The sequence below is a fragment of the Drosophila albomicans genome, chromosome 3 (assembly GCF_009650485.2).
Source record: "Drosophila albomicans strain 15112-1751.03 chromosome 3, ASM965048v2, whole genome shotgun sequence".
Taxonomy (NCBI): Eukaryota; Metazoa; Arthropoda; class Insecta; order Diptera; family Drosophilidae; genus Drosophila; species Drosophila albomicans.
Genome location: NC_047629.2, coordinates 9,280,616 through 9,307,560, shown reverse-complemented (window position 1 = coordinate 9,307,560; position 26,945 = coordinate 9,280,616). Strand labels below are relative to the sequence as shown.

At 37.3% G+C, this 26,945-nt stretch overlaps 7 protein-coding genes across 24 annotated transcripts; 5 read left to right on the top strand and 2 right to left on the bottom strand.

Annotated features, from left to right (window-relative positions):
- The first annotated feature begins 76 nt into the window (after nucleotides 1-76).
- On the top strand, nucleotides 77-11,958 carry LOC117567408 (glycine receptor subunit alpha-2). Of its 13 annotated transcripts, none has more exons than XM_052003739.1 (10): nucleotides 77-174; nucleotides 2,239-2,390; nucleotides 4,011-4,093; nucleotides 5,730-5,829; nucleotides 5,899-6,074; nucleotides 9,204-9,359; nucleotides 9,425-9,795; nucleotides 9,893-10,021; nucleotides 10,191-10,295; nucleotides 10,465-11,958. In XM_052003739.1, the coding sequence occupies exons 2-10, from the start codon at nucleotides 2,329-2,331 to the stop codon at nucleotides 10,663-10,665; spliced, it is 1,383 nt and encodes a 460-aa protein (XP_051859699.1). In that variant the 5' UTR covers nucleotides 77-174; nucleotides 2,239-2,328; the 3' UTR covers nucleotides 10,666-11,958. The 13 variants fall into 13 exon arrangements, 12 of the variants coding, with proteins under 12 accessions (XP_051859699.1, XP_051859700.1, XP_051859701.1 ...); XM_052003740.1 differs by having other exon boundaries at nucleotides 84-174; nucleotides 2,128-2,390; XM_052003741.1 differs by lacking the exon at nucleotides 77-174 and adding an exon at nucleotides 361-375.
- A 272-nt stretch (nucleotides 11,959-12,230) lies between these two features.
- LOC117567407 (periodic tryptophan protein 2 homolog) lies at nucleotides 12,231-16,324 on the bottom strand. Its single transcript, XM_034247373.2, has 9 exons — nucleotides 16,170-16,324; nucleotides 15,992-16,104; nucleotides 14,322-15,933; nucleotides 14,121-14,266; nucleotides 13,913-14,060; nucleotides 13,616-13,850; nucleotides 13,378-13,539; nucleotides 12,705-12,921; nucleotides 12,231-12,642 (listed from the first exon to the last, which is right to left on the bottom strand). The coding sequence occupies exons 1-9, from the start codon at nucleotides 16,185-16,187 to the stop codon at nucleotides 12,411-12,413; spliced, it is 2,883 nt and encodes a 960-aa protein (XP_034103264.1). The 5' UTR covers nucleotides 16,188-16,324; the 3' UTR covers nucleotides 12,231-12,410.
- Nucleotides 16,325-16,404: 80 nt separating this feature from the next.
- On the top strand, nucleotides 16,405-17,447 carry LOC117567410 (pre-mRNA-splicing factor Syf2). Its single transcript, XM_034247385.2, has one exon. It carries the CDS (start codon nucleotides 16,628-16,630, stop codon nucleotides 17,306-17,308), a length of 681 nt encoding a protein of 226 aa, XP_034103276.1. The 5' UTR covers nucleotides 16,405-16,627; the 3' UTR covers nucleotides 17,309-17,447.
- A 145-nt stretch (nucleotides 17,448-17,592) lies between these two features.
- LOC117567411 (uncharacterized) lies at nucleotides 17,593-18,113 on the top strand. The gene has a single exon (XM_034247386.2). It carries the CDS (start codon nucleotides 17,612-17,614, stop codon nucleotides 18,023-18,025), a length of 414 nt encoding a protein of 137 aa, XP_034103277.1. The 5' UTR covers nucleotides 17,593-17,611; the 3' UTR covers nucleotides 18,026-18,113.
- LOC117567409 (proteasome subunit beta type-5) lies at nucleotides 18,104-19,168 on the bottom strand. The gene is made up of 2 exons (XM_034247383.2): nucleotides 18,923-19,168; nucleotides 18,104-18,864 (listed from the first exon to the last, which is right to left on the bottom strand). The coding sequence occupies exons 1-2, from the start codon at nucleotides 19,067-19,069 to the stop codon at nucleotides 18,172-18,174; spliced, it is 840 nt and encodes a 279-aa protein (XP_034103274.1). The 5' UTR covers nucleotides 19,070-19,168; the 3' UTR covers nucleotides 18,104-18,171.
- A 422-nt stretch (nucleotides 19,169-19,590) lies between these two features.
- On the top strand, nucleotides 19,591-22,057 carry LOC117568315 (ceramide phosphoethanolamine synthase). The gene is made up of 2 exons (XM_034248871.2): nucleotides 19,591-19,829; nucleotides 20,821-22,057. The coding sequence occupies exon 2, from the start codon at nucleotides 20,876-20,878 to the stop codon at nucleotides 22,013-22,015; it is 1,140 nt and encodes a 379-aa protein (XP_034104762.1). The 5' UTR covers nucleotides 19,591-19,829; nucleotides 20,821-20,875; the 3' UTR covers nucleotides 22,016-22,057.
- A 329-nt stretch (nucleotides 22,058-22,386) lies between these two features.
- On the top strand, nucleotides 22,387-26,597 carry LOC117568314 (TAR DNA-binding protein 43). Of its 6 annotated transcripts, XM_034248869.2 has the most exons (7): nucleotides 22,401-22,773; nucleotides 24,486-24,746; nucleotides 24,825-25,135; nucleotides 25,201-25,405; nucleotides 25,469-26,109; nucleotides 26,169-26,309; nucleotides 26,381-26,597. In XM_034248869.2, the coding sequence occupies exons 2-7, from the start codon at nucleotides 24,506-24,508 to the stop codon at nucleotides 26,459-26,461; spliced, it is 1,620 nt and encodes a 539-aa protein (XP_034104760.1). In that variant the 5' UTR covers nucleotides 22,401-22,773; nucleotides 24,486-24,505; the 3' UTR covers nucleotides 26,462-26,597. The 6 variants fall into 6 exon arrangements, with proteins under 6 accessions (XP_034104759.1, XP_051860214.1, XP_034104758.1 ...); XM_034248868.2 differs by having other exon boundaries at nucleotides 22,387-22,500; nucleotides 24,486-25,135; XM_052004254.1 differs by having other exon boundaries at nucleotides 22,397-22,692; nucleotides 24,486-25,135.
- The last annotated feature ends 348 nt before the right edge of the window (nucleotides 26,598-26,945 follow it).

The following is a 26,945-nucleotide window of genomic DNA, read 5'->3' as shown; positions in this document are numbered from 1 at the left end:
TAGCGGCCAGTAGCGGCAGCAGCGGCGGCGTCGCCGTTGACTGTTGACTGTTGGTTGGCATCGCGTTCTGTTAAAGTGGCAAGAAAGCAGCAAAGAAATTCGCGCATTTTCAGTTGTGTTCAGTTCCTGAGCGAAGCCGAAAGGATTCAAACGCGTGTCGGCCAACAAAACGCGGTAATTTCCACCAGTTAACTATTGTTATTCTCTTTGTCGTTCCCGTTGTCGTTTGTTGTTGTGGTTGCGGTTGCTGTTGCTGTCGCTGTTGCTGTTCAGTTAATTGTTGGTTAATAGTGTCAGTGCCAAACAGTTGAAAGGTCAAATACGTGTTCTGCCAGCAAAATCCGAATCAAATATTCAATAATCAAATGTGCAAAAGTAAACCAATTAATATTGTCTTTCTGTGTGTTCTCTGCCAAAAGCCTAAAACAGTTACTCATCGTATTCCCCCCAATCCCCGCAGTCATTGAGTTTCATGCCCAAATGCCGAACTCAGTGGGAAAAACTCGTGACAAGTCGTGAAAGCTCGTGTGTTGCCGTTACAAAAGAGCGTTTGCCTTTTAACGGCACAAGCAAAAAAAAAAACACAAAAATAAATAACATTAATTAAAACATTTTAATGCAGTGCTTTTTAAACGTAATTTAAAATTAATTTATAATAGTTAAACGTAATAAGTTCGGTTACGTGTGAATACATTTCAAGTTTACCGCAAGAAACAAACATAACATGATTAATATAAATGGATCTACAGATTTAATTTGTGGCATACAAATGTCACGCAAAAGCAATTTAATTGTCTTCTATCTGGTGTACTTTCTGCAGATTGTTCATAAATATTTAAACAATTATGAACAGTAATCAAAATTGCAATAAAAACGCTCAACTTGATTCAAATATGCATGATCATATATGTTTGTATGTTCACAGTTGTTGTTTTGGTTTTTGTTGGATATCAAGAGATCTAAAGATCCACAGATCTACATACTAAAGTGTTTATGTACCTCCTCCTCGACTGGGGCTTAGCCGGATATGCTTCATCTTGCGGTCCACTCATTGAAGTGGAATTTTTAATTTGAATGGCGAGAACCGTCATTCCCATTCCCATTTCCATTCCCATTCGCATCCATTGCCAGCGCCAGTGCCAATGTCAATGTCGGTTTCGGTGTCGGTGTCGCTGGCTGCCAGTGTCAGTTGTCAGTTTCCAGTTCCTATAGACAATATATGTATTATGTATGTGCATGCTATACAAATTATAACTACTTAGAACCGATATTTTTAGGCGACTTTCGACTCTTTCCAACCTAATTGATGGCAATTGGTTTTTTTTTTTTTTTTTTGCAAACAAATGCAATTCTTCTTATATGTAGTATGTGCACATGAGACAACGTCAATGTGAAGCTTAAGCTGTCAGGATTCCTTTTTGTTATTTCCGGATAAGTTCACAATGGATTTGTCCATTATATAAGCTAATAAATGATTCGCTTTGTGTACTGCTGTCCAAAATTGTGGCGATAACGATAACGATAATATTTAAAGCGCGCGCGCGCTTAAGTGAAATCGGCACGCGATTCAATTGTCTTGCTCGTCCATTGACTGTTGACGCGAAGTGTGCCACAATTACAGTGGCAGCTACAGTTACACTTACATATGCGTACTCAGCTGCCTGCCTGACTGCCTGGCTAGCGAGCTTCACACATCTTCGTCTTCGTCTCCGTCTCTGTCGCCATCTTAGTGGCAGCTATATCATTTTACGAGCTTGCCTCCCACACAGATGGACCGATAATCGCACAATCTATGAACATATGTGCATATCCGACAGCAGAAATCATGAGATAAATGTTCAGCCCCTACATACACACATACAGATGTGTTTATCTAGCGAGCACACAAGTCCGATTTGCGGTAGTAGTTGACGTGTGGACAACGGATTCTTTATTCGATATTAGAACGCGAACTGAGCTGGTATCAAGTCGAGCTACACCGAACCGACCGAACAACCGTAGAACCAAAAGAAAACAAAAAAGAACAATTCAACAACCTGTTCAAATCTAATTACATATATCAACTTAATACTTAGCAAATATTTTCGGAATACCTTTATGCTATGTCCTCTACTATACTTTGTGCAGTGCTCCTGAAATGAAATAAATTACAATTATTTTAAACAACAAATCTTAAATAAAACAAATATAAATTATACGACTCAATATCGCTGTCACTGTCGCTATATCGTGTTGCAGATTTTCTAAAGCGAATTATGAAATTCCCACGTCGATGTAAAGTGAGATGATTTGAGGTTTGGTTTCATTTTCTGTTCCGTCGTCAACATCATGCTGGGCAAATACAACACAAAAGCATTCATATCGCTTGGATTGACATTCATATTGATGTGGTGAGTTCAAATTACACTTGACCCTTCAAAGCACAAAATGCCGCTTTAAGGAATATATTCTGCTCACTACAAATGCAAGTGAGACTCGAAATTGTCTCCATAAATCATATCACAACATCAACTAGCCACATTTTTAATTATTTGTTTCTTTAATTGGTTCTTTTTTAACTCAATTTTGACGTAATATCTTTTTAATTCAGTTTACAACAGATTGAAATAATTAGCATTTAAAGTATTGTACTTTAAAAGGATGACTGGAATAAAAAATGATATTAGACAGATATGAAACTGAATTTATCAATATTTCCAAATGTATAAAGAAAAACCTAGTTTTGATAGCTTTTGAGTGCATTTTTAACTCCTTATTGTAAAATGTCCTTTTAATCTCAAGACTTTTTCATATAATGTTAAATTGGTGACCTTAGGATCCGCTATTCAGTACAACAAAGTCTTTCAATATAAAATCCAACATAGCATTTAAATATACTTCAGTATCTCGTAAAACAAATATAAAATGTTAAGTTTATAATAAGCTAAAAATTAAAAAACAAATGCCATTAGAACTGGATACTCAAGAAAAACTTCCTTTACCAAAGTTCTGTTGAAAATAACAAAGCTTTTGACAACAATTCTACAATTTTCTATGAAAACTTTGTGATATAGCAGCCAGATACGATCAGTAAAAATGGCAAACTATACTGCACTTTATCATGAAAGTTTTACTACAAACTAACTGACATACATATTATAATTCAAACAAACGGACACGGCTATATCAAATTGTCTACTGCCACGCCTTTTTTAAATTTCTACGCTCCTTTCCCTTCCGACAGACTGAAGAGAAATTCGCGCAGTGGCTTTTTGAGGCTCTGACGTATTTCGAATACCGATTTTGTTTGAAATTTAACGGAAACGGAAATCCGCTTTAGCAAATAACAACTGACTTGATTGATTTTATAGTCAGGCGCACTAACTAGATGGGCTGAAGTTGTAGCTGTAGTTGGTTTGGGATGTTGTGTCATACCATGTTTGTTGTTGGTAGCATTCTCATTCTCCATTTCTAATAGGAATCATTAAACGTCAGTGTTTAGGAATTGCATATGCGCCATTTTGTTTGGAATTTGTGGAATACTTGAATAACCTTTACATGAGACAAATATTAGCATACAGTATTCGTATTGGCAAGCCGTTTGACAAAACCCCGACAAGGTCGAATCGAATCACAGTAAAATGGGGTTCCAGCACGAATACTCTCCGTATTCTCTGTATGGGGCAGGCAGCTTTAAGGTTGGACCCCTCCCCTCCTTAGGGTTCTGTCAGAATACTGAATTTTGCATGTATAAATATTGTACTTATAGCCAGCCAGACAGACCCAGACACGAAGTGAGTTAATTTGCAGTTGAGACTTAAATTGACAAAGTTTCACAACAAACAATAGTTGCATGTGCCCCTGATGACTAAACTGGGCCTCAACCATCGACCATCAGCCATCAACCATCAACCATCAAGCAACTACCATCAACTAACTCTCTTGCCTATATGGGATGTATATAGTATCATATCCGATTGTGTTTTTTTCCAATTCTTTTTTCTTTCTTTTTTGTTTTTGGCCATTTTCAGGATTAGTGAGGCCACGGACACCCACATGAACTACAACTACACAACGAAGCCCCGAGTGGTTCTTCCGCCTAATTATGTCAAGGGTAAGTGTGCAATATTTGTGTGTACTTGGCCGAGTCTCTAGAACTGCATTTCGACTGCGTTCTTTCTATTTAATATTCGCTTTGATTTTTTTTTTTTGTTCTTCTGAGTTCACCTTTCTTTTTGCTTCTTTTCCTTTGGTATCTCAATCATGTTTCATTACGTTTTTTCCCTCTGTTTGCTTTTTTATTCCACGGTTCCATGGAGTTAATTGCATGGACTTTTTAGGATTTGGTTTATTGCCATTGTTGGCGTCAGAATGAATGTTGCGTGTGGCGTTTATCGTGACGCAGCCAATTTCAGGGTCTTTCACCATCGAGGCCCGTTTTGGCTTTAGCTGGAATATATTCGCTTAATTTCTGTAATTACTACTTATGTACATATGTGTCCCCTCATGTATATAGTATTCATCCGTACAAACATTTAGACGAAATGTCCTCGACAACGTCAGAAGTGAGAACTGCTGCAATCGATTTAACGAAGCGATGAGATGAGAATTCACTTACTCATTTCTCACAATTCTTCTTCCCTCTTTATTTTTCATTATTATTATTCATGGTTATTTCGGACTTGAAATACTATATTTAAGGTGATAGACTTGCCATATGTGTAACCTAATTGTTGGGTTTAGCCACATTGCAATGGATTACCTTTCTCATTCTCTCTTTCACTTTAAAAATTTGTATAAATACAAGCAACTGAAAAGATGTTATATATATAATATATAATAGCAGGACTCATTGGATAACTACAATTTCTTTTAATTTAATAATAATCATACAATTTAGTTATTGTTAAAATAGGCAGATCTTAAAATGTATCGTCCATTGTTCTACAATTTACTTGTTTATTTTTGGAAATTATCTTACTTATTCATATTAAAACTGAAATTTACGAAAAACTTTTATTTGCCTCTTCTTTTTGTCTAATTCCGCAATTAAATTAATTTTATTTTTGATTATATTATTAATTTTAGTGCAAGGAAGTATACGTATTATTTTAAACCACGATTTTAGTTAATATTTAGAGTATTAATACATTTTCTACCCACATATCTTTGCTTCCCATATGTCCTCAAATGCAATTTTATTCGTTGGGTAAAATCGTGCAAGCTGCACGAATTTTAGATGAGTTGACATCGCATCGAGGTGCTGTTAGCTAAATAATAACAAATAATTCCTCAAATTATTGTGATGAATAGTGTGGCTTACTTGACTGTTACTACTACACAGTATATCATCGGTATTATTCTAGATAATTAGGGAATAGCAACGCCTCTGGTTTCATCGATTTTCACAGTTGTGCAATACTATACTACTGAAGCCTAAGGGCTTCATGCTACATGTTAGTCCATGAACTTGAAAAATGCCTGATGCCCCAAACTATTAGACCATCCATAACCTACCCATAGTATTCCTTCCTTCCAAGCCATGTGTAGTCGAAGAGGAGAAGAACAGAAACGGGCAAATGAATTGGCGCACGAAAAAATTCTTCCACTTTATTATTCAAATTTACTTAAGTAAACTTGGAATAGACTGTCGACGCCTGTTTTGTGGCGATACGCGGATTTTAATGACTGTGATGGTATTATATTTAATATAGTATTATATTTAATTTATCGTCTCTTTCTATTTACAGAAATGCGACCGCCCTCAAAGAAGGGCTCACCAGTGATAGTAGACTTTAGCATATTTGTTGTAGATATTAACTCAATTAATGTAGAGGATATGGACTTTAGGTAAGCGATAAAGACAGCACACAATTCAATGTCTTCAGAGAACAATGATAATGTGCGTCCGTCATTCAGTCATTATATATTCATTTACAGAGTTGACATGTTTATACATCAACGTTGGATGGAATCCCGACTGGAAATATCGGATGACATATTCGAAGAGGGCGACGACTATGTCACTTTACTTCCTGAATTTTTCGACAACCTTTGGCAACCAGATCCGTATTTTCTAAATTCGAAAATTGCCGGTAAGTTCAACAATAACAATAAAGAGTCTAAATGCTGTCCCTATAATGTGTGTTAGTATAGTTTATAACTTGTGAAGTGAGTGCATATGGGCTGGGATTTTAGTTGCATTGCTGAATCTTTCCAAAACCAATAGATATCACTAATTAGTGTCCTTCATGCACTCCTTACTTATCTACGCATTTAATTTGTAAGTAATAATATGGTATTTGTTTTTTTTTTACTTTTGATTTCCATTGTTTTTAATATTTCCAAATACAAACAACTCAAACCTACAAAAAAAATAATAATAATAACAAACAAATACACAATGCAAACTTCTACTAGGATTTGGAAGTCCATATGTTGCCTCAACTTCTATGCTACGCAATAAAGATGAAAGAGAATCTAAAAACTTTCATCTAGACAAAACTTTAAGTATACCTACTAACAAAACTAGAATGTGTTTTTGTGTTGACATTCAAATAAAACAAACCTCAAAAGAGACCACAAATTATCTCATATGCAATATGATCGATACGATATGTAAATATCCGAAGATTCTCGCTTCGGCAAGCCGAATATTATGTACCCTTGCAGACTTACATGTTCCCAAGGCATAATTTTCTATTTAAACAAAGTTATTTCCAAAATCTATTCTAAGAAATATATACCTGCAAGGCTATATTATTTCATGCGCTTTTGTATATCTGAGAGAAATCGAGTCATTGACTGGTTTTCCATATCATATTAGCAAATACACCAAACTACGCAAAACACATGTATATCTTATTGTTAAATTGTTCAGCATAAGATCATGAATATACCATTCCAAATAAATAATTTTTTATAAAACTTAAAATATTGGTACACATTTGAAAATATACATTTTACACACACAAAAAAAGATATATTCATCGTATTGTGCACAAATCTTCGTTGCCATCCAGCACAGCTTAGGATACAAATAAACTGAGCGCCAACAACGAAAGCTAAATTTTGGACAGAAATAAACGTAGTATAAAACTTTTTCTTTTATTGTTGGGGAACAACAACTCTGGGGGACTGCTAGCTACTCAAATATTGAGATACTTCAGCGTTACCAATCAAAAGAAGAAATAAAGAAGTTTAGTAAGAAATACATCGATAGACTCCATAACCACAAAAATAATTTAGCCTTAAGTCTAGTATACAACAATGTAACAGTAAGAAGACTGAAAAGATACCACATACTCGATCTCTCTGATAGATAAATCCAACCAACTGAAAATATGTTATATACAGTATAAGAGCAGAACTCATTGGAAAACTGCCATTTCTGTTAATTTAATATTAATTTACTATTTACTTATTGCTTAAACAGACAGATTGTAAATAAAAGAAAAGAGAAACAAGTAAGAAAGATACAGTCGAGTGTGCTCGATTTGAGATACCCGCTACGCATTTTGAATAACAGCAAAATATTGCGGTATAAAATATACAAAAAAAGTACCAAATAGTATATTTGGCATATCGATACAGTACCCCATTCAAAATATACCATAGACCGCACAAAATACCAGATTGTTAGCCAAAGCAACTAAAACGCCTAGTAAGTAGTGAAAGTAGTAACTTCGCAACCAAATTTTCAGGAATCACAAATACTATATTTATTATTGTATATACCAAAACTCGCATGTTAATCGATTTTTGTCGATTTGCTGGCGCGGAAGTGGGCGTGGCAACAATTTGAAACAAACTTGATCTGCGTGCAAACATAACAAATGCTGTCGAAAATGATAGCTCTATCTCTTATAGTCTCTGAGATCAAGGTGTTCGTACGGACAGACAGACAGACGAACATGGCTAGATCGTATCGGCTGTTGACGCTGATCAAGAAAATATATACTTTATAGGGTCGGATATGCATCCTTCTACCTTGTGACATACATTTCCTGCTGGCACAAAGTTTTAATACCCTTCTACCCTATGTGTAGCGGGTATAATAAAATTATTGTGTTGGCACTAATCTCATTGGATAGTAATAAAATCACTATTCTAAGCTTAGCGAAAAACTTCTTTAAACATCAATGCGAAATAAGAGTTTATGCCTCGTCCTTTTCCTCCATCAACGACTACAACACCAAATATTTGCTGACGCGAGTTAGATATTAATCGCACGCTGACCAAATCGCTTTCAATGTCACGGTCAACCAAAGGTGTTTTAGTTCCTGCATTAGTATATAGCAGGCGTTATACATATGTATATATGTACATACGTCTGCGAACAATTACCAAACCAAAGTCCAAAGTCCATAGTATTGTTGAAAATGTACAATTGCATGAAAAGCGATAAGATCTGGGACTTGTTTTCATGGTTTATGTGTTGGTTGCACCAATGTCAGCGCCCACGAAAATCGATTTATACTGCTCAAAAAATGTAGAATTTAATAAAGGCCCTTGATATTTTCATATTATAATGCTGGTTTCATGCTGATATTGCCTTTATAAAGAATTCAAATGAAAAGTCGAGAGAATTCTTAAATTCATTAGTTAGAGAGTATTAAAAGTTTTGGTTTATAGAGTTGAATTTAATTTTAAGGATTCTTTATTTATTCTCTATGCTTTAAGGAAAATCCTCTTAAAAATTTATTTATTTAGATTTAGAAAATATTTGATAATATTGGATTTGAAAAAAGCCGCTTCTATAGTCCTGGAACTTAGGAACCTGAACTGTAATTTTTATAGATGAAAGTTATTCCTTAAAATTTTGCACCAGGCACTTCTCATTTCATTATAAAATTATTCATGCACTATTACAAACACGTTCATAAATTATTCAATAGTTTTGCTAGCTTCGTTAGAATACTTTGACAGGATATTGAAGGGTATTTAGCTATCTCTCAATCAAAGCAATAGGTGCAGCTCATTACATTTCAATTGAAGTCATTTGCTTATAATACAATACTCATTCTTCGGAACAGGAGCAAACAAAGAAGCCACTTGCACCTACACATCGCAGTAGTCACTAGTTGAAACATCAGATATCAGATCAAATCAGTTCAGATCAGATCAGATCAGACAATGAGTGCCTACCAATGCCATAGTTCTAATCGAAACAACTTTGTTCCCGCATCTCTGCAACGTCTTTTCGATGTCTTCTCTCGTTGTAGAAATAGCTACCCTGACGCACAAGTTCACATCGGTGACGCTATACAAGAATAAAACCGTTCGATATGCAGCTCGCATGCATGCCATAATTGCCTGCCAGATGGAGTTCCAACTCTACCCCATGGACATCCAAGTATGTCCCATTTACATTGAGAGTTGTGAGTACACCTTTACGTTTGCAGTATGCTTTATGCTTATCGATAATCTCGTTCTTCGATTCAAGTTTCGTCCAACAATCAGAAGGTAAAGCTGCGGTGGTCCGACTCGGGTGTAACGCTCAATCCAGAGCTAAAACTGCTGCAATACAATCTCGGCCAGCCCTTGGAGCTGGAGGAGAGCGATGGCTATATGCCCGAGAAGGTGGGCAACTTCTCACGTCTCACCGTCTACTTTCGCTTCGAGCGGCAGATTGGCCATCATCTGATCCAGACATTTGCTCCATCCTCGCTGGTTGTCATGCTGTCGTGGTTCAGCTTCTGGCTCGGCCTGGACGCCATTCCGGGACGTGTAACGCTGCTGGTCACCTGCATGCTGACGCTGGTCACAATGTTCACCGGTCTACGGGCGGATATACCACCCGTTGCGTATGTAAAGGCAAATACCTCGATCCCAACAAAAAAGTCTCGAAATAGAGTTGAGCCAAACTAATCGGAATTCTTTAATCTTCTCATTCAACACTTGCATGCGACAGGCGCTTGACCTTTGGATGGCCGGATGCATGGTGTCGGTGTTCGCTGCCCTCGCTGAATTTGTCGTTGTCAAAGTGTTGGATGTCCAGTACCAGTACCAGGTAAACCGAATACCAAAGGTACTGCCCATGGTAAGCGCAAGTCTGTGTTCCGCTTTAATAAATAAAGACATTTCTTTATCATTCCATGCCCGTGTCCATGCCCATGCCCATGCCCATGCCCATGCCTCTACCCATTTCCCTGTCCATACCTTACCAAACCTTACCTATACCGCAATCCTTTGTGTACTCGTATGTGCAGCGCATAAGCAATATGGAGAAAGGTCAATGTGCAACTGTGGCGAGCTGGGAGGGAGGCGCCGTACGGTCACGAAAGGCCACACAAACTCCAACAACGCCAGGCCAGGTGAGTGCCAGCCACTATTGCCTTGGCACACATGCCAGCCTTAGTAATGTGCAGTTGCAACCGTAATCGCAGCCGCAAATATCGATGCGGTTACTCCACTTCGTTCGCAATCAATCAATGCATATTAAGAACAACAACTAATCCTCCATTCATTCGTATTCCCCCATAGACATCGCTGCAGGGCAATGGAGGACCACCCAAGCCCGCCCGTCGACAGAGCCTGCTGTCGGTGGCTTGGACGGACACGGATACGGGCGTGGAGAAGATCATGTGGCGTGAGATCGATAAAGTGTCGCGGGCCGTATTTCCCATATTGTTCTTTGTCTTTGTGCTCCTATATTGGCCCATATTGCTGATGAAGTCGTCCTAGGATTTGGGGAGTTCCAGAATACACATTTCTGGACTCCGTTAAAAAATCGAAAAGGAACTCAATCCCAAAATGTTGCAAAGACACAAAGACAACGATACAAGGATACATACACTGCAATACAGTTTAACTTTATAGCGCTCCAAACAAATCGATTGCTATGAGTATATATAACATATATATTATTACCATATCTAAGTATTATCAGGTATACAAGTATATATGTAGTATATAGTTTCCTGCGCTAACGCTTTTACTACGCTAACCCCAAAACGAACTTCTAGATCTACAAAAATTGGCATTGCTCAGTGATAGAATATTTGAATTGGAGTTGTTTTAAGCGGTCTACTCATAGCATCCTTAGCCATGTTCAACATTGTGTACCTGAGTTAACGAATCAGATCAGAATATGGCATACAATTCTTACAAATGATGATATCATATAATAACTAGTATAGCTCACATGCCGTGTCAGAATCGGGCAGTGTAAATGCTGTGAACGTTTATCACGGTGCAGTATTGAATAGCGCCACCTATCGGTCAATGCTTCATAGGTGGAAGAGCGCATTAATTTTATCCGTTAGCCGGATACCGGATACAGGGTATTTTTCAGACATCGGATAAATTTGAGCTCGGCCTTAAGCTCAACTGTAAATTCACAAACAAAGCTTGATAATTAAACCTCAATCAAAACTAAGCAAGCTTTGCTAATCGAATTAATCTATAATGTGTTTATTTTTATATAAACGGTCGAACTTCACTTACAAAAACCCTTAGCGGAGGTCGACAGTACATTATAATCTTTGTATAGTATATTCATATACCACTTTGCCTCTAGTGGAATAATTAAATAATTATTTTTTTAATCATAATTATTAGTTTTGATTTTTTTTGCTAGCATAAATTTACGCTTAAGCTAAATCAGCCAGAAAATTGATTGGTGCTTTAAAGAGATAATAACAAGTTTACAACCCTCTAAGGATCAATATCTAAGTATATATTATTATGTAAATAAAGTAGTAAATATGCTATTTAGGAACTTTTACACACAATTGAGACAAATAACACTTTAGAGCTGTGGCTTTATATTATACTATACTATATTTGATATATTTACCTGTAGTTCAAATGGCACACACTCAAACTCAAGAGAAGCTAGAAATATTGTCGTATATTAAATATACTTAAGTGAAGCGAATATTATATTTTGTATAAAATGAAACTGTGTAAATACAATACAGATAACAGAAACAGATAATTCAAATTTAAGATTAAAATAAAACACCTAGACATTTATTTACAATACTCGTAACTACGAAAAACTCGTATGTGTACATAAATTTCCATCGGTTAAGTTCAACTTTTTCATTTCACAAAGCTTTCTTTAGTATATATACATATCTATCTACTTTTATGCTCTAATTACTTGATTTTGAAAGCTTTTAAGACTAAACAAAACCCCTCACAATTATGCATGTAAAAATACAAATATAAAATAGTTTGATTCCAACTAAAAAAATTGTTTCAATTTAAGGGGCAACTAATGTCAATTCCAGATGGTTTAAAAATTAATTTATAATGATTTAAATGTATTTGCAAAATCATGACAGATATTTAAGTATTATGTTAAATCATTTTATTTATGTTTTTGGATACTTTCCTATGAGTGGGTTTTTACTCCCGTACTAACAATTCTGCTTAACAATTATATTTATTTACATGTAAGTGCTGATGAACAAGACAACGAACTATGATGATTCGTCACTTTCCTCAGCATTTTCTTCGCTGTCTTCCTCGCTCTCTTCATCGTCATCAAACTCGCGCTCTAAAATCTTATCATCCTGATTCCTGATCAGCAGCATCTCATCATCACTGTCACCATCTTCTGCGTCATCGTTCTCGCCATTTGATTGCTTCAACTCCTTGAGTTTCTCTGATCTGTCCAACAACACGCGCATCGTGTATTTGTTAAAGTCACAACTAGATAAATGATATGAATAGTTAATGAACTATAATTATCATAGGAGGCTGTCTGCACTTACATCTTGTTAAGCATCTCATATTTGTTTGAAATACTTTCGTGTAATCCCAGCAAAGCTGTCTGTTGAAAGACTCCATCATGATAGCCATGTTTAGTCAACAGGCAACAGCACCACTGCAAGTAGAACTCGATGTGGGGCGACGACTGCAGCAGGCGGGAAAGATGTTGCAGCAATCGCTGAGCAAAGTCAGGCGAGAGATCCGCGCAGAGCAATTCAACTGTAAAATTAATGCAACATATTAGCTTTAATTCATGTACGACACGTGTTGCCACCCAATGGAGGGCTTGTTTATGTTCGTGGCAGTTGACAGTGACAGAAGGGGTTATTAACCATTCAGCCCATACCCCATTTGGGGCAACTGCTAACCGGCCACGTGAATGCAGAAAGAACCTTGAAACTGTTTATTAACACAGTCAAGAAATTTGCACATTCGATCCAAATGTTGTTGGGTAATAAGTGGGCTGCCTTGAATGTTTCACCCTAACATCAACTCAACTCCCATCTATTTTTAGACATGCGAAAAGCAGAGAAACTACGAAATCGCTATTGATTGCAGGGAAAAAAATGGAAAAATGGCGAAGAAGGTTGCAAAACTGGCTCCATTTGCAAGGTTGTGTGTGCTATTGGGGAGTTCTGTCCCCTTCTGTATTCCAAAATTAATGTAAGCACTTACTGTCCTTATATGGCACGCGCTCCAGCACTAAGGTCACCAAATTGGACTCGTTTAGTTTCAGGGACATCACAAGGGCCTTTGTATACTCCAGCCTCTTTAGCGACTCATGCACCGCCTTCGGTGTCACTTCCAGTGACAAATCGAACGGATCGAAGACAACTCCTGCAATTATCATCGTTTAACAATTTAAAAAGCCTCTTCTATTATATTAAATTTTACTTATGCATCTTCAACTTACCTTTATCGAGTGCATAGATGCAAAGGCCTTCCGTGCCAGCTGCAGCAAATGCCTGGCCAGTAGGTGAAAAGCGGACGGAAAACACTCTCACCTCGGGCTGAAAGCGTCGAGCGGACATGTCTCCCTTACGTACTCCCGGCAAGCGTATAGCCACATTGCCTCCCTCCAGCTGCTCGCGTTCCTTCACCAACGCCATGTTGCCAAACTCGCTCAGATGTTTGCGGCTGATAAAGTCCTGCAAATGAATCAATTGGAAATCACAACTCAAATCTCTAATTTCCGTTGAATTTAACTCACATTTAGACCGTCGAGACTGAAGTTCTGTGTTATCTGGAACTTCTTTAGCAGGATCGCTTCACGAACATGGTAGATGCAAATGTTTGCTGATTTGCCCGCTGCCAAAAGGCATTCACCGTCCGCCGAATACTCTATCGTCGAGAAATAGCTAAGAAAAACTCAAACATTAACTAAAGTTTAGAATGAGGATGATGCGAAGCTCACTTACTTTGATTGGGTATTCGTCTTGGCAGTCACAACATCAGTCTCCAAACGACCGCCTCCCAAATCATCACGACCCTCAATTGTGGTCACTTGCGTTGCCGATTTCACATCGAAGACGGTTATGGTGCCTGAAAGCGTAGACACTGCGACCTGGAAGCATGGCATGCTTAAAAGATTTATCTTTAAATAAAAGATCTTTCATTACCTCTTCTCCACTTGGACTAAATGTTACAGAGGTCACATCAGAAAGGGCATCGATTGTCTCATGCTCACTATTGCTTTCCAGACAATTCCAAATCTTCACAGTTTTGTCCCATGATCCAGAAATGAGCGTGGACGAAGTTGGGACAGGGGAAAAGGCTACCGAGGTAACTGGACCCTCATGGCCACTTATGACTTCAAGCAATTTGCCCGTCTTAATGGACCACAGATAAATGTCAAACACATCTTGTCCACCTGCGACAACCAATTCTCCAGAATAGTCCACAGCTACACAAGCGAATTGTGCCGGAGTGGGCGATGTGAATGTCCTGAAATTGCGATATCTAATAATATCGAAGGCACGCACAGTCCCATCCAATGAACTGCTGACCAGGAACTTCTTGTTGCGACTGAATGTAACAGCCGACACTCCACTTGTGTGCTCACTAAATGTCACAAAGCAGAAACTGCTTTGAGTGTTCCACAGCTTCACTTTGGAGTCCTCACCACCGGTGGCAATGTACTGACCATCCGGAGAGTACGCAATGCAAGTCATTTCACTGCTGTGTCCTTGCTGCTTCATAATGTACTGCTCACTCTGCCATTCCCACACCAGCAGCTGACCAATTTCCTTGGATGCCAGCGCCACCCAGTCGCCGGTGCAGTTGAAGAGCGCCGTGGAAATTGGATAGTCAGAGATGCTTAGTGAGTGGATCATATTGACATCAGGCAGCTCATACAAATAAAAAGCACCTGTGCTGAAGCCCACAACCAATACCTTGGTTTGACGATTATAATTTGCAGCCGTGAGCAGTGCATCACGCTTCTCCTTGCGCGGCTCGTTGGCTAAATAATGACGTCCCAATTTACTGTAAAAGAATGGATGCGACTTGCGGATCTCCTCATCCTTGATTTCATTATCATCTTCCGTACCATTTGTCTCCACTTGCGGTCGCTCAACATTGTTATCCACATCATCCTCCGACTCGTTTTCCTCATCTGAACCATTTTTCTTGGCAGTCGCCTTCTTTTTGCGCTGTGGCGGTGCAACATCTGTTTCATCGGCCTCCACCAAGTCAGAGGGTGCCATACTACACTCCCACAAGCATAGCTGACCATTGCGACTAACCGTGTTGATGTGCAAGCTATTCGATTCAAAGAAACACGAGACAATTGCATCCGTGTGCCCACTTAGATTGTACGTTCTAAAGTTCCGCGTGTGTTTAATGGCACAGATCTTCGTGGAGCTATCGCGACAACCGATGGCAAGCAGCTTCGAATCGGATGACCAATCCAACCACGTGACATCGTCATAACCGCCAAGGAAACTACGTTTCAGCACAAATGGATTGTACTCGCCGGTAATTTCTCCAGGAGCACTAAATATTAACACAAGATTCTCTCTCGCCACGGCAAAGTACCTGCCATCTGGGCTGAAGCTAACACATTGCACTCCAGTTTGGAATTTATGGCGGTGGATCACGGTGCAGGACACCATGCTTATCAGCTGCGCATCGCCCGTCTCGTTGATTGCAAGCATTAAGCTGCCATCTGGAGACAGGGCAATATTTGTGTAGTTGTAGCGAGACTCCAACGACAACGTGCGAGACTTGTTGCTGTTAAGTAAACAAAATTTAGATATGTGCAAAGAGTGAAAACGTATAGGTAACATACTTCTTGAGATCGTATACGGTTATCCGATTTCCCACAGGACTGATAACTGAATTTCCATCAGGTGTGAAGACCAAATTTCCATTGCGATAGATTGTGCCCAACAAATTCGAAAACTGTAAATATTTTCAAGTGTAAATTTTATTTATCGTGTTGCCTGTTGCTCTTTGTATTTACTCACTTTGTATCCAAACTTCATAATGCGACTTTCTTTCAAATATTCAATAAATTAAAGGTAGCGTTAACGCGGCAATCATAAACAAAAAAGCAATGCACGTGTTGTGAAGAGTAAACCAAAAACCGCTAAAAATAGCAGAAAATAGTTAAAAATACTCTTTCAAATTAATTTTTAAACGTAAATAATATAACCTATGTTTAAATACAATTTTATTAAATCATTTAATTGACAACAAAGAAAAACATGTCAGAAAGCTATAAATATATCTAATTAGTCAAAACTAATTTTGAAATAATAATTTTTGTAAATCACAAAAAATACCACTCTCGCGTTAAATATTCATTAAATATACCAAATTGTTGCAGCACACTTGTGAATGGCATTTCGAGAAGAGGCAGCGTACTATCCAAACAAAGTGAAAATAATATAAACATTACTCACAAATATACGAAATATCGACAATGGAACAGCCAAAATCTGCTGCAGAGAAACTGGCAGAACGAAAGGCACGCCTGTTGGACCTGCACAAACAACGCCAAGAGGCGCGCACCCAAAACCACCAGGAGGTCGTCGCAGAAGATGCACGCAAAAAATTGCCCAGCAACTGGGAAGCTCGTAAACGACAAGCAGAGTGGTTGCTGGCAGATGACAAAGCACGAGCAGAAGCGGAATCTGCTGGCAAGGATTACGAGCGCATGAAACTGCTGGAAGTATCTGCCATAGATGCTGATCGCATCGAGAAGAAAAAACAACGGAAAGATAATCCCGATCTGGGCTTTTCAACATACGAAGCACAGACAGCCAGACAATACAATCGACTTGTTAAATCCATGCCACCTCGCGACATGGCCAAGTATGAGAAACAGAAGGCTGAGCTGGGCGAAGCATTTTATGGCGGTCCAAACACAACACTTCATCTGCGCACAAAGGATACGCCGAGTGCTATAAACAATATGGTCAAGGATTTAGATCAACAAATTGAGCGTAGAAAGAAATACTCTAGAAGGCGTATCTACAACGACGATGCTGATGTGGACTTCATAAACGAACGCAACTCTAAATTCAACAAGAAATTGGACCGTTTCTATGGCGAACATACGGCGGAGATCAAGCAGAATCTGGAGCGAGGAACGGCCATTTAAAAATGCCTTTTATAATAATTGAGTTCTAACTGTAAGCAGAAATACTTTATAAATGCATTGTTTACCATATACAAAATTCATGTTTTTTGTACACAATACAAATCAAAAATCCTTTAATTATAACAAATATTAACAAACAAAAAAGTACAAAAATATATACATATGTATATAAAAAACGCAAATGGTCTCACTTTGTGTCTCTTGTTGGTATTTAAATACCAACTCAAAAGTCTGTACGAATAAATTGTTTACATGTCTGATATACAATTAAATGCTGTAAACAAACCCATTTAATATTCAATTATGCAAAACTTCAGCGCGCGTGAAAAGTTTTTGATTACAAACACCTTGAACTGTTTGCCCGTTTTGCTCCAAGGACGCGCTGTGCTCATCGATCTGCACAATGAGACTTCGGTGGCGGGCATCATAAATATTGCCGATGGCCACATGACTTGCGAATTGACAGACGCCGTCTTTATAGATCGCAATGGGGAACAGCACGCATTCGACAATTTTATGGTTCGAAATCGTATGATTCGTCTGCTACATTTGCCTGCGGATTTGGACATTAGAACGGAATTGTTGCAGCAGCAGCAAAAGCGATCGGGCAGATTCAAGAAAACAAATACAAAGCGAACGTTCAAGCAAAAGCGAGCCGAAGATCGTCACAAGGAAACTCTGGATCACATTACAAAACAGCAAAACGATAATAAATAAGATAATAATAAGTTAATTCTCCATATAAATCCCAAGCTTCTTAGATTGAAGTCGTATTTTAAAAATAAACAGTTTTAATGTATTATAAGATTTCCAATCCAAACATATTTTATTTTATTGTGTATAGGATACAAAAATAGCAATTTTTACTTGGCCTCCTTCTCCTCTTTATATTTGTAATGCAATTCCATGCAATCTGTCTCGGATATTTTGATCCAACCATTTGGCGTCATGTGATAAACTCGCACAATGCCTCCGGAGTAAGCATCGCGGTAGGTGGCATGGTAAATAGCACGGCGACCTAACTCCTGGGCTTCAGTGTCCTTCAAGTCCCAATGGTAGCCAGAGTCAAGAACACCAAAGGCATAAATAGAACCACTGCCAACCGAGAATACGTTGCCTGGAGTGCGTGATCCTTCGGAATCCACATAGTACAATCCTGGGCCGCGCTTGTCATAGCCGGCCAACATCATACCCATACTCAGTCCCATACCTTTGTATTCGTGGGCAATGTTAGCCATGATCTTGCTGGCAGCAGCGACCGAAATACGCTCTTTGTTGCGCAGCTCGTGGAGGCGGCATTCTTTGGCCAACACACGATCCCAGTAGACACAGTCAGCGGCACCGCCAGCCAATGTGCCCAGCAAGAACTGATTAATTTCCACAATTTTTTTCATTGTTTGGGATCCAATGTATTGACCACCAGTGGCACGTGAATCGACAGCTAATATGACACCACCTTGGTACTTAAAGCCCAACGTTGTGGTTCCGTGATCAAAGTTAATTTTTATGCCGGTTTTTTCTCCATTCGCTTGGATTTTGTTTAGATTCTCAAGAGGCTGCAAAAAATTATATTGCAAACTCCAATTTCAAACTGTGTTTTTAATTTCAACTTACGTTTTCGAATGGAGGAGCAGCTAGAGTGTAAGGATTTGCGAGGTTGCTTGTGAATGCATTTAGATCTTCTTCAACTTCGGACGATGTCCATGCAGAAGGCTTCATGTACGAAGCGTTGGAAATTTTGCAAATCTCAGCTAATGCCATTTTAATTATCTTTTAAAAAATGTCGCAGCAAGGAAATACAATGCTGAAATAATTTTTGTGATGAGATGACAAACAAAAATTGTCTAGTGTGACCGTAAAACAACTTCTTCAAATATATCAAAATGAATAGAGACGGGCAATCATTATTAGCACTATCGATTTTTCTACATTTTATTAAACATCGATATTTTTTCTGGGCTATGAATTGGATTCACTAGAAGAATCAAAAATAACTATTTACTTATTAAAGTAAAAATATTGTTTTCAGGCTATTGAACCCTTTTTTCAAAATACTTTATCTTTTGTTTTAAAAATTGTGGTGACGTTGCTTCCGCACCCAGGAGACAAAGTCAACATTCATCGCAAAATATATTTATTTCAAAAAAATTCCTAATAACAAGGAATTTAAATTATTTGGCGATAAAAACATCGAGTTTAAATATCGATGTTTAAATATTTATAAATATCGATACATCGATTGACCTGATGTTTCTCCACCTCTACATTACAATCGATTAAATCATAGTATAATTATAATATTGTTGTGTTTTTCACATATGTAAAATATTAAAATAGAATATTGTTGTTATCAATTCACGAAAAGTTTGTTTGCGGCGCAAATCTGGACGGGAATGCTGTTACTACACTCATGACATAAAAAAATCAATAAAACAAAATATTTACGACATTTACCAGTTGCACCAAAAATAAATACATACATGTGTACATGTTCATATGTACATATATGTATGATCATATGGTATATATATTTATATGTATATATAAACAACTATAGGATAAATTATCACATAAACTAATAGTTCCAATTGCACAATGTTCAAAATCTGCACAATTAACTAATCTTAACTGCGTAATTTAGTTGTAAGTTGCTGATGTTAATTTATTTCCATACATATATGTATGTATATGTACATATATCTTTCGCTCATCTACTGCTGAGTAACGATGCGTTTGTATGAAAACACACGTACACTCATATATGCACATATACACAAATACATACAGCTCTTTGCACTCACACACATTCTAATGAATATACACATGTGTGCTGGCACAGGCATGCAAGTACACAAACTTGGATGGATGGCCATAAAAATGATCGTTAATTGATTATTATAAACGGGACAGTAGTTCAGACTATTTGAAGTTGTACTTTGATGGGAAGTGCTAAAAGAAATGTGTCAATAGGTTTTATGAGCAACCACATTAAGTGTTTACCTGCATAAATTGCGCAAACAATGGATTGTGTTTAAATTTATTTACTACTTAGATATACATACATACGGATATGTATATCTACATGGTGTGTGTATTAGTGTATTAATGCGTTGCACAGCAAGATACCATATGTAAACAAATCCTTAAATTGAATTCGTACTGAAGGCATGTCAATTGTAAATAATTGGATTAATTTCTATAAATGCTACATTGCCCTGGATAAGACCATATAAAGTGAGGCAGATACTTTGGGTGACGAAACAATTAAGTTTGATAAGGAAACCAAAATGAAAAACCGTCAGCAATGCGTCAGAATGAGTGAGATTAGGTCGATCCAAATCGGTAATCAATATTGCTATAGGTGTAATCAAGTGAATATCAATAGTAATTTAATGTTACATGTTCGGAATGCTTTAAGGTTACTTTAAAATCTTCTGTAGAATTCTTTAATTATAAAAACACTAATAAGTTTGTTATTAATCTATTTGTTACATATTTTAATATCGTTTTAGCTATTCGCTGAAAGCTCGAAGAATTTATAGATGATATCTACCTCACGGCGTGAAAATGATTGGGCCGAGTTCGCAAATAAGCAAAATATTATTAACTCTATTGTTTTTGTTGATAATATTTTACATTTTTATGGATATTGAGCTCTATTTGCGAGTTCACAATTATGCTATCGATCGCAACTATCACACAAATGATTCGACAGCAATATTTACAACGTCGTCGGAGCCATCGAATTCACCTTCCGATCCGAGTAAAACCCTAAAGCTTCCCACCGTCGCAAAGGAGCCATCCTATGAGGAAACTACGTGGATATCGTGTGATATAAATCCACTATGTCATATAACCGTTAAAGCCATACTCTTGGATCACACCAATCATTATGTATTCGCACCATTGGCCACCATATTTGACAATGTGGTTGAGATCTCACGTTCCACGTTCATCACGCCCAACATGATATCCTTTTTCCACGTGGGAGTCGCTTGCGTATCGGGAAAACTGGTGTCATCCGATAGCTTAGGATACAGGCGCCTTGGAGTGTTACTCTTTCAGATCCGTACATTCTTGGATGACCTGGACGGGCATGTGGCACGCGTCAGGAAACACATTCGTGGTGAGCGATCCGAAATTGGAACATCAGGGTATTATATAGATGGTCTTTGCGATGGACTCGGTTGTATTGCGCTACTCTTGGGCATGTTTTTCTATCTAAAAAATAATCCACCACGTCGAGGTTACTCAATAATTCCAATGAGCGAATCCAAATCGGAGCCAACAACCGCAACAATGATTCCCAAAATGAAAGCTACCACACGCAAAGTGGCAAAAAATGTCATCAGCTTTACGGGTCAACTGTTGCTCAGCTCAACGGCCTGGAATCGTTACATTGCCGTTTACCAAAACATGTTGGAGCGAGAGGATATCAGTAGCAGTCAGTACCAGTGCCAGAATTATGTATTTAAGTCGACGCTATTTTTCTGCGTGGCATGGATGTGGCGTATTGTGAACGTACATGCCCTGCTCCATTGCGTACTGCTTAGTATATTTTGCGACAAGTTGTGGGACTTCCTACGAGCGATTCGTTACAGTGGATATATTATATTACTAGTTGCCATTTGCTTAACCGAAATGCACATACTGGAGGCCCAAAACTATATTTTTAATTCAGCAGCGTGTAGTAATATTTCACTGTGATTTTACCATTTATTACGAAAAATATAATATTTTTGTAGTGAAGATCAACAATGCCTTTTTATCATATAACCAACCACCTGTACCAATAATATTTTAAATTGTGTTTTGTGTAAAAACAAGAATGTATTATTATAAGTGCTAGGATTAACGATTTGAGTATATCTCTTAAATATATGTATATTAAGAACGTATATAAATGCGCATTAGCGTTGCACTGCTTTTATAACATAGGATAATCAGTACAAAATTTTTTGAAATTAAATGTTTCTCAACAATTTAATATCATCCCTTCTCTAATCACAGTGTAACCAAATTTTTAATTTTATAGTATATGTATATGGTACTTGGTTTGTAGCAAAATGGTATATTTTTAAATACAGATTGTGGTAACACTGACTCGATTATACATACAGAAAATTTTTTCACGAATTTTTGCAGGGAGAAATGGTGTACTTTACGCAAACAAATTTAATAAAAGCGAAATTGTAAATATTCTTTATATTTATTACGCACTTATTAAAAAAAGTGGATGTGCATATTGACCTAGCGTGTGTTGTGTCGAGCGAATCGAGCGTGTAAAGAAAAGTGACTTCGAATTCTGGTTCTGACTGTGTGTGAATCTTGTGAGAGAGCGAGCGTATAAAGGAAATATACATACAACATAAAATATTACGTGTGTGAGCTGTTAAAGAAAAACATACATACATTTATTGAAGGCATTACATCTGTAGTGTTACAACTAACCCCTTATTAATAGTGTAAGAATTGTTGTATAACCTTTTAGGAGACCCCCAAATCGCCAATCAATCAACTTAATTTTTCTTTTAGGTATAATAATTCATGCTCATGCAGAATGAACGTATGTATGTATGTACGTACATATATGTTTCTACTCATGCCTGCATCCATACATATTAGATCTCTATTGATTTTTATGTAAAAACGTGTCAAATCGTATTCCAAATGCGATTCTTTTACGGCATTTACATTCTTATGTATGTGTGACAGTGCATGTGTGTGTGTGATTACATATTTACGTATGTAACTACGAATTATTGATGCATCGTATGTTTATGTACATCTGCATACATATATATAAGTATATACTAATAGGAATATATAAAAAGAATTCTAATATACAAAGCAGTCATTATATAGGACAATAATTGTATTTAGCGTTATTATTCATTACAATTTTTATGTTTAAAGCGCTCAAAGTGTGTTGAGCGTCAGTAGTTGTCTCGTTTCGATTAATATATTCTGTATTTGAGGGCCAGAGTCCTTGTAGTAGTCGTCCTATTCTTTGCGGCGTATATATGGATAATATGATACAAAAATATTGAATATTCTGCATTATACAGTTTTTTATTAAACCATTTTCAATGGGTACACATATACACACATATCGATCGATAAGTAATAGATATAAAATGTTCGCAGATTAATAACATATATCCTTGCAACAAAAATCAATGAAGGTTAACCATCCTTATTGTGCGCACCTATCGGGCAATTCTGCGCAGTTATCGGGCAAATTTGCGTTTGCGCAAATAGCGTCCAATTCAAATTTAGTGTATTTAGGCAACTTGACATAATTATAATTGTTTTTAATTACCTGTGACAATACATACTTAACACTGAATGCCAATTGATGAATGTATATTTTTAATAACCATAAGTTTAATATTTGGTCATAGTTGGGCTAATTTTGGATGAAGTGTTTGATTAATGAAAGTTGCATACTACGTCTATAAGCTTCGATCAGGTACACTATTATGGAATGAATTTGTTTTTGAAAGATATCTACATGAGAATGAGTATATGTATGTGTATATGTATTTGCGTATGTGTGTGTATGTGTATACATCTTTGAATATTGTGTGTGTAAATAAACTTGTGTATAATAACTCTCGAAATCGAGATCTAAAATACTTAGTATCTCTTAAAAAATTACCAAAATATAATGTTCATAAACTGATAGAAGGATAATTCAGCATTAATATTTTTAATATAAAAGAGATATTTTGACTATTTAAATAATTAAATTGTGGCTAATCTGAAAAGATGATTTATTTTGAAAACTATCCTTAACTACCAGTTATAAACATGCTGCATATTTAGGTTTCTTTCATTTGTGTTTACAAAATTAATTAAATGTTTGCGTTATAGTTTCTAAATCATTGGGAAATTATTTCAATAAAGCACTCTTATATCATTCTTGCTTTATTTAAGTATTTCAATTACTAAATTAAACATTTCTGTTTTTTTTTTTATCTAACATGTTTTGTGTGCGCATCTTGCCCAATGAGTGAGTGCATTAATTGTTACAAGAGATTATTATACAATGGGACTGTATTTTGAGTATATCAGAGCGTTTCCTTAATTGATTGAATGATTTTAGACAAAATAAACACTATCGATTTTAAATCTGAACATATTTTAATTGTAATATATATGCTAAAATTTATAGAATTTGGATAAAAGAACCAAATGGACTTCGTGCAAGTATCAGAGGAGGAGGGTGATGAGCCCATCGAACTTCCAGCGGAAGAGGATGGTACTTTGCTATTGTCTACACTTCAAGCACAGTTTCCTGGCTCTTGTGGACTGAAATACAGGAATATAGATACACAAGCTGTTCGTGGTGTACGCTCAAATGAGGGACGCCTGTTTCCACCGAGTGCTGAATCGGGTTGGGGCGAAGATATCTATTTTTGTGTGTTTCCAAAAGGTATACCAAATTTCAGAAGCTCTGATGCGACAGAGATCATCGATAGTGCAGCTTACCGACCCATATTGCCTCCCGTAGAGAACAAACGAAAAAGCGATGATAACTTGGAAAATTCAACGGCAAAAACAAAACGCATTGAAACCCGATTACGATGCACCGATCTTATTGTGTTGGGCCTTGCATGGAAAACAACCGAAGACAGTTTACGAGAGTATTTTGAGACTTATGGCGAAGTGCTTATGGCGCAGATTAAAAAAGATGTCAAGTCCGGGCAGTCGAAGGGCTTTGGATTCGTACGTTTCGGCTCATATGAAGCACAGATGAGAGTACTCTCCAATCGGCATCTCATCGATGGTCGATGGTGTGAAGTGAAAGTTCCCAATTCAAAGGTGTTGTCAAAAAATAACTTGCAATGTGAATCGATTTGTAAATAAAAATTATTTTAATTTTAAAGGGCATGGGTCATCAAGTGCCGTGCAAGGTATTTGTTGGTCGTTGCACCGAGGATATAAACTCGGATGATCTGAGGGATTACTTTTCAAAATTTGGCGAGGTCACAGATGTGTTTATTCCTCGCCCGTTTCGAGCGTTCAGCTTTGTCACATTTCTCGATCCAGACGTTGCTCAATCTCTCTGCGGAGAGGATCATATAATAAAAGGTATTTAAATCAATTACAAATTTGTGTATTCATGTTATATCACAAGTTTGCTTTTTACAACAGGCGTATCGGTTCACGTATCAAATGCTGCGCCCAAAGCCGAGCAGAACCGAAGCCATCAAGGACAAAATTACAGTTACAATGCGGGCAACAATTTCGGCATGCATTCGTACCATCAGGGGAATCACATGAACTCTGGGCGAAGCGGACACCACAGAGGTAATAACCAACAACACAATGCACATGGAAGTGATAACACTGCAATCGGCAATAGTCACAGCAACATTGGCAGTGGTGGCTACGGAATGGGTGGCAATAATTTTGGCGCAAATATGGGCGGCGGGGGTTACGCGAACAGTAGCAATCACAATAGTGGCGGGAACATGAACCATCGCCAAGACGGTGTTATACCCTATAATAATAATAGGCAGAACAATTTTCACGGCATGAATCAGCCGCACAATGGCAACGTAGGCAATGGCGGTTGGATGAACAGGGGACATTTGGACATGCCGAACCTACAGGCGTTAGGCATAAATTCGCAAGGATCCAACTCATCAAATCAAGGGCAAAACATGAACAACCCTTTAGGCGTCGGACTTAATTTAAACTCATTGCCGATGAACCCTGCTTTGGTTGCTGCTGCGTTGAATCAGTGGAGCCTTTTGGGCAATCAGCTGCAAAATCAAAACCAGGACCAGCAGGCAAGCCTTCTATACACTATCATTGTTTCAAACAAAAAACTCTTTCAGTTACTTCTCAGGGAGGCAATTTTTTATCGTGGATGGCTCAAAACAGCGGGCATTCCAACTGTAACATGAACAACTCGGGACGAAATAAAGGTTCAAATAATCAAAACTCCAGTGGAATGAATAAAGGCGATAACTCTTCAAATGATCAGCAGGTTAGTTCTATCTTGATCTGAACAACAAATTCAAATTCAAATTTTACTTATCACCCACTTTTATTTTACAGAATGGCTGTCCACCTGGAAACTCTTGGTCAAATCAAAGCAGTGGCTCCCAAAATTCTGTGGACAAATCAAATTTTCTTTAAATGATTTAATTGAAAACAATAATTACCATTTTGGTACTAATGAATCTTTTTTGATTCAACTGAAATATTTGTAGCTATTCCTACCTTCTTATGTGTATATAAAATAAATACAAATATGTCAAAATAATCGCAAAAAGTTTTATTATTATTATTCCTGGCTTCGTCTTTGCTTTATTATAGATGTTTATTCGAAGACAATCAGTTAAGTTGAGCATAAAGAACAAAAGTTTTCTATTGAAAGAGGTGAGTTTCATTATTAATTGCAGCAATGTCTACTAAATTCATATTACCACAAAAGTAGCAAACTATAGCCGGAATCGCAGTCATAGCCTATTGACTAGCAGGCATTTAAGTTGGAGACGAGAGTTTCGGATTATAGCATACGTAAATTGCGAGGTTGGGGACTTTAATAAGTATTTTTTACTGTAATAGGACTTGAGTTCATGCATATACATAAATGTAATGACCTCTTTTGAAAAAAATA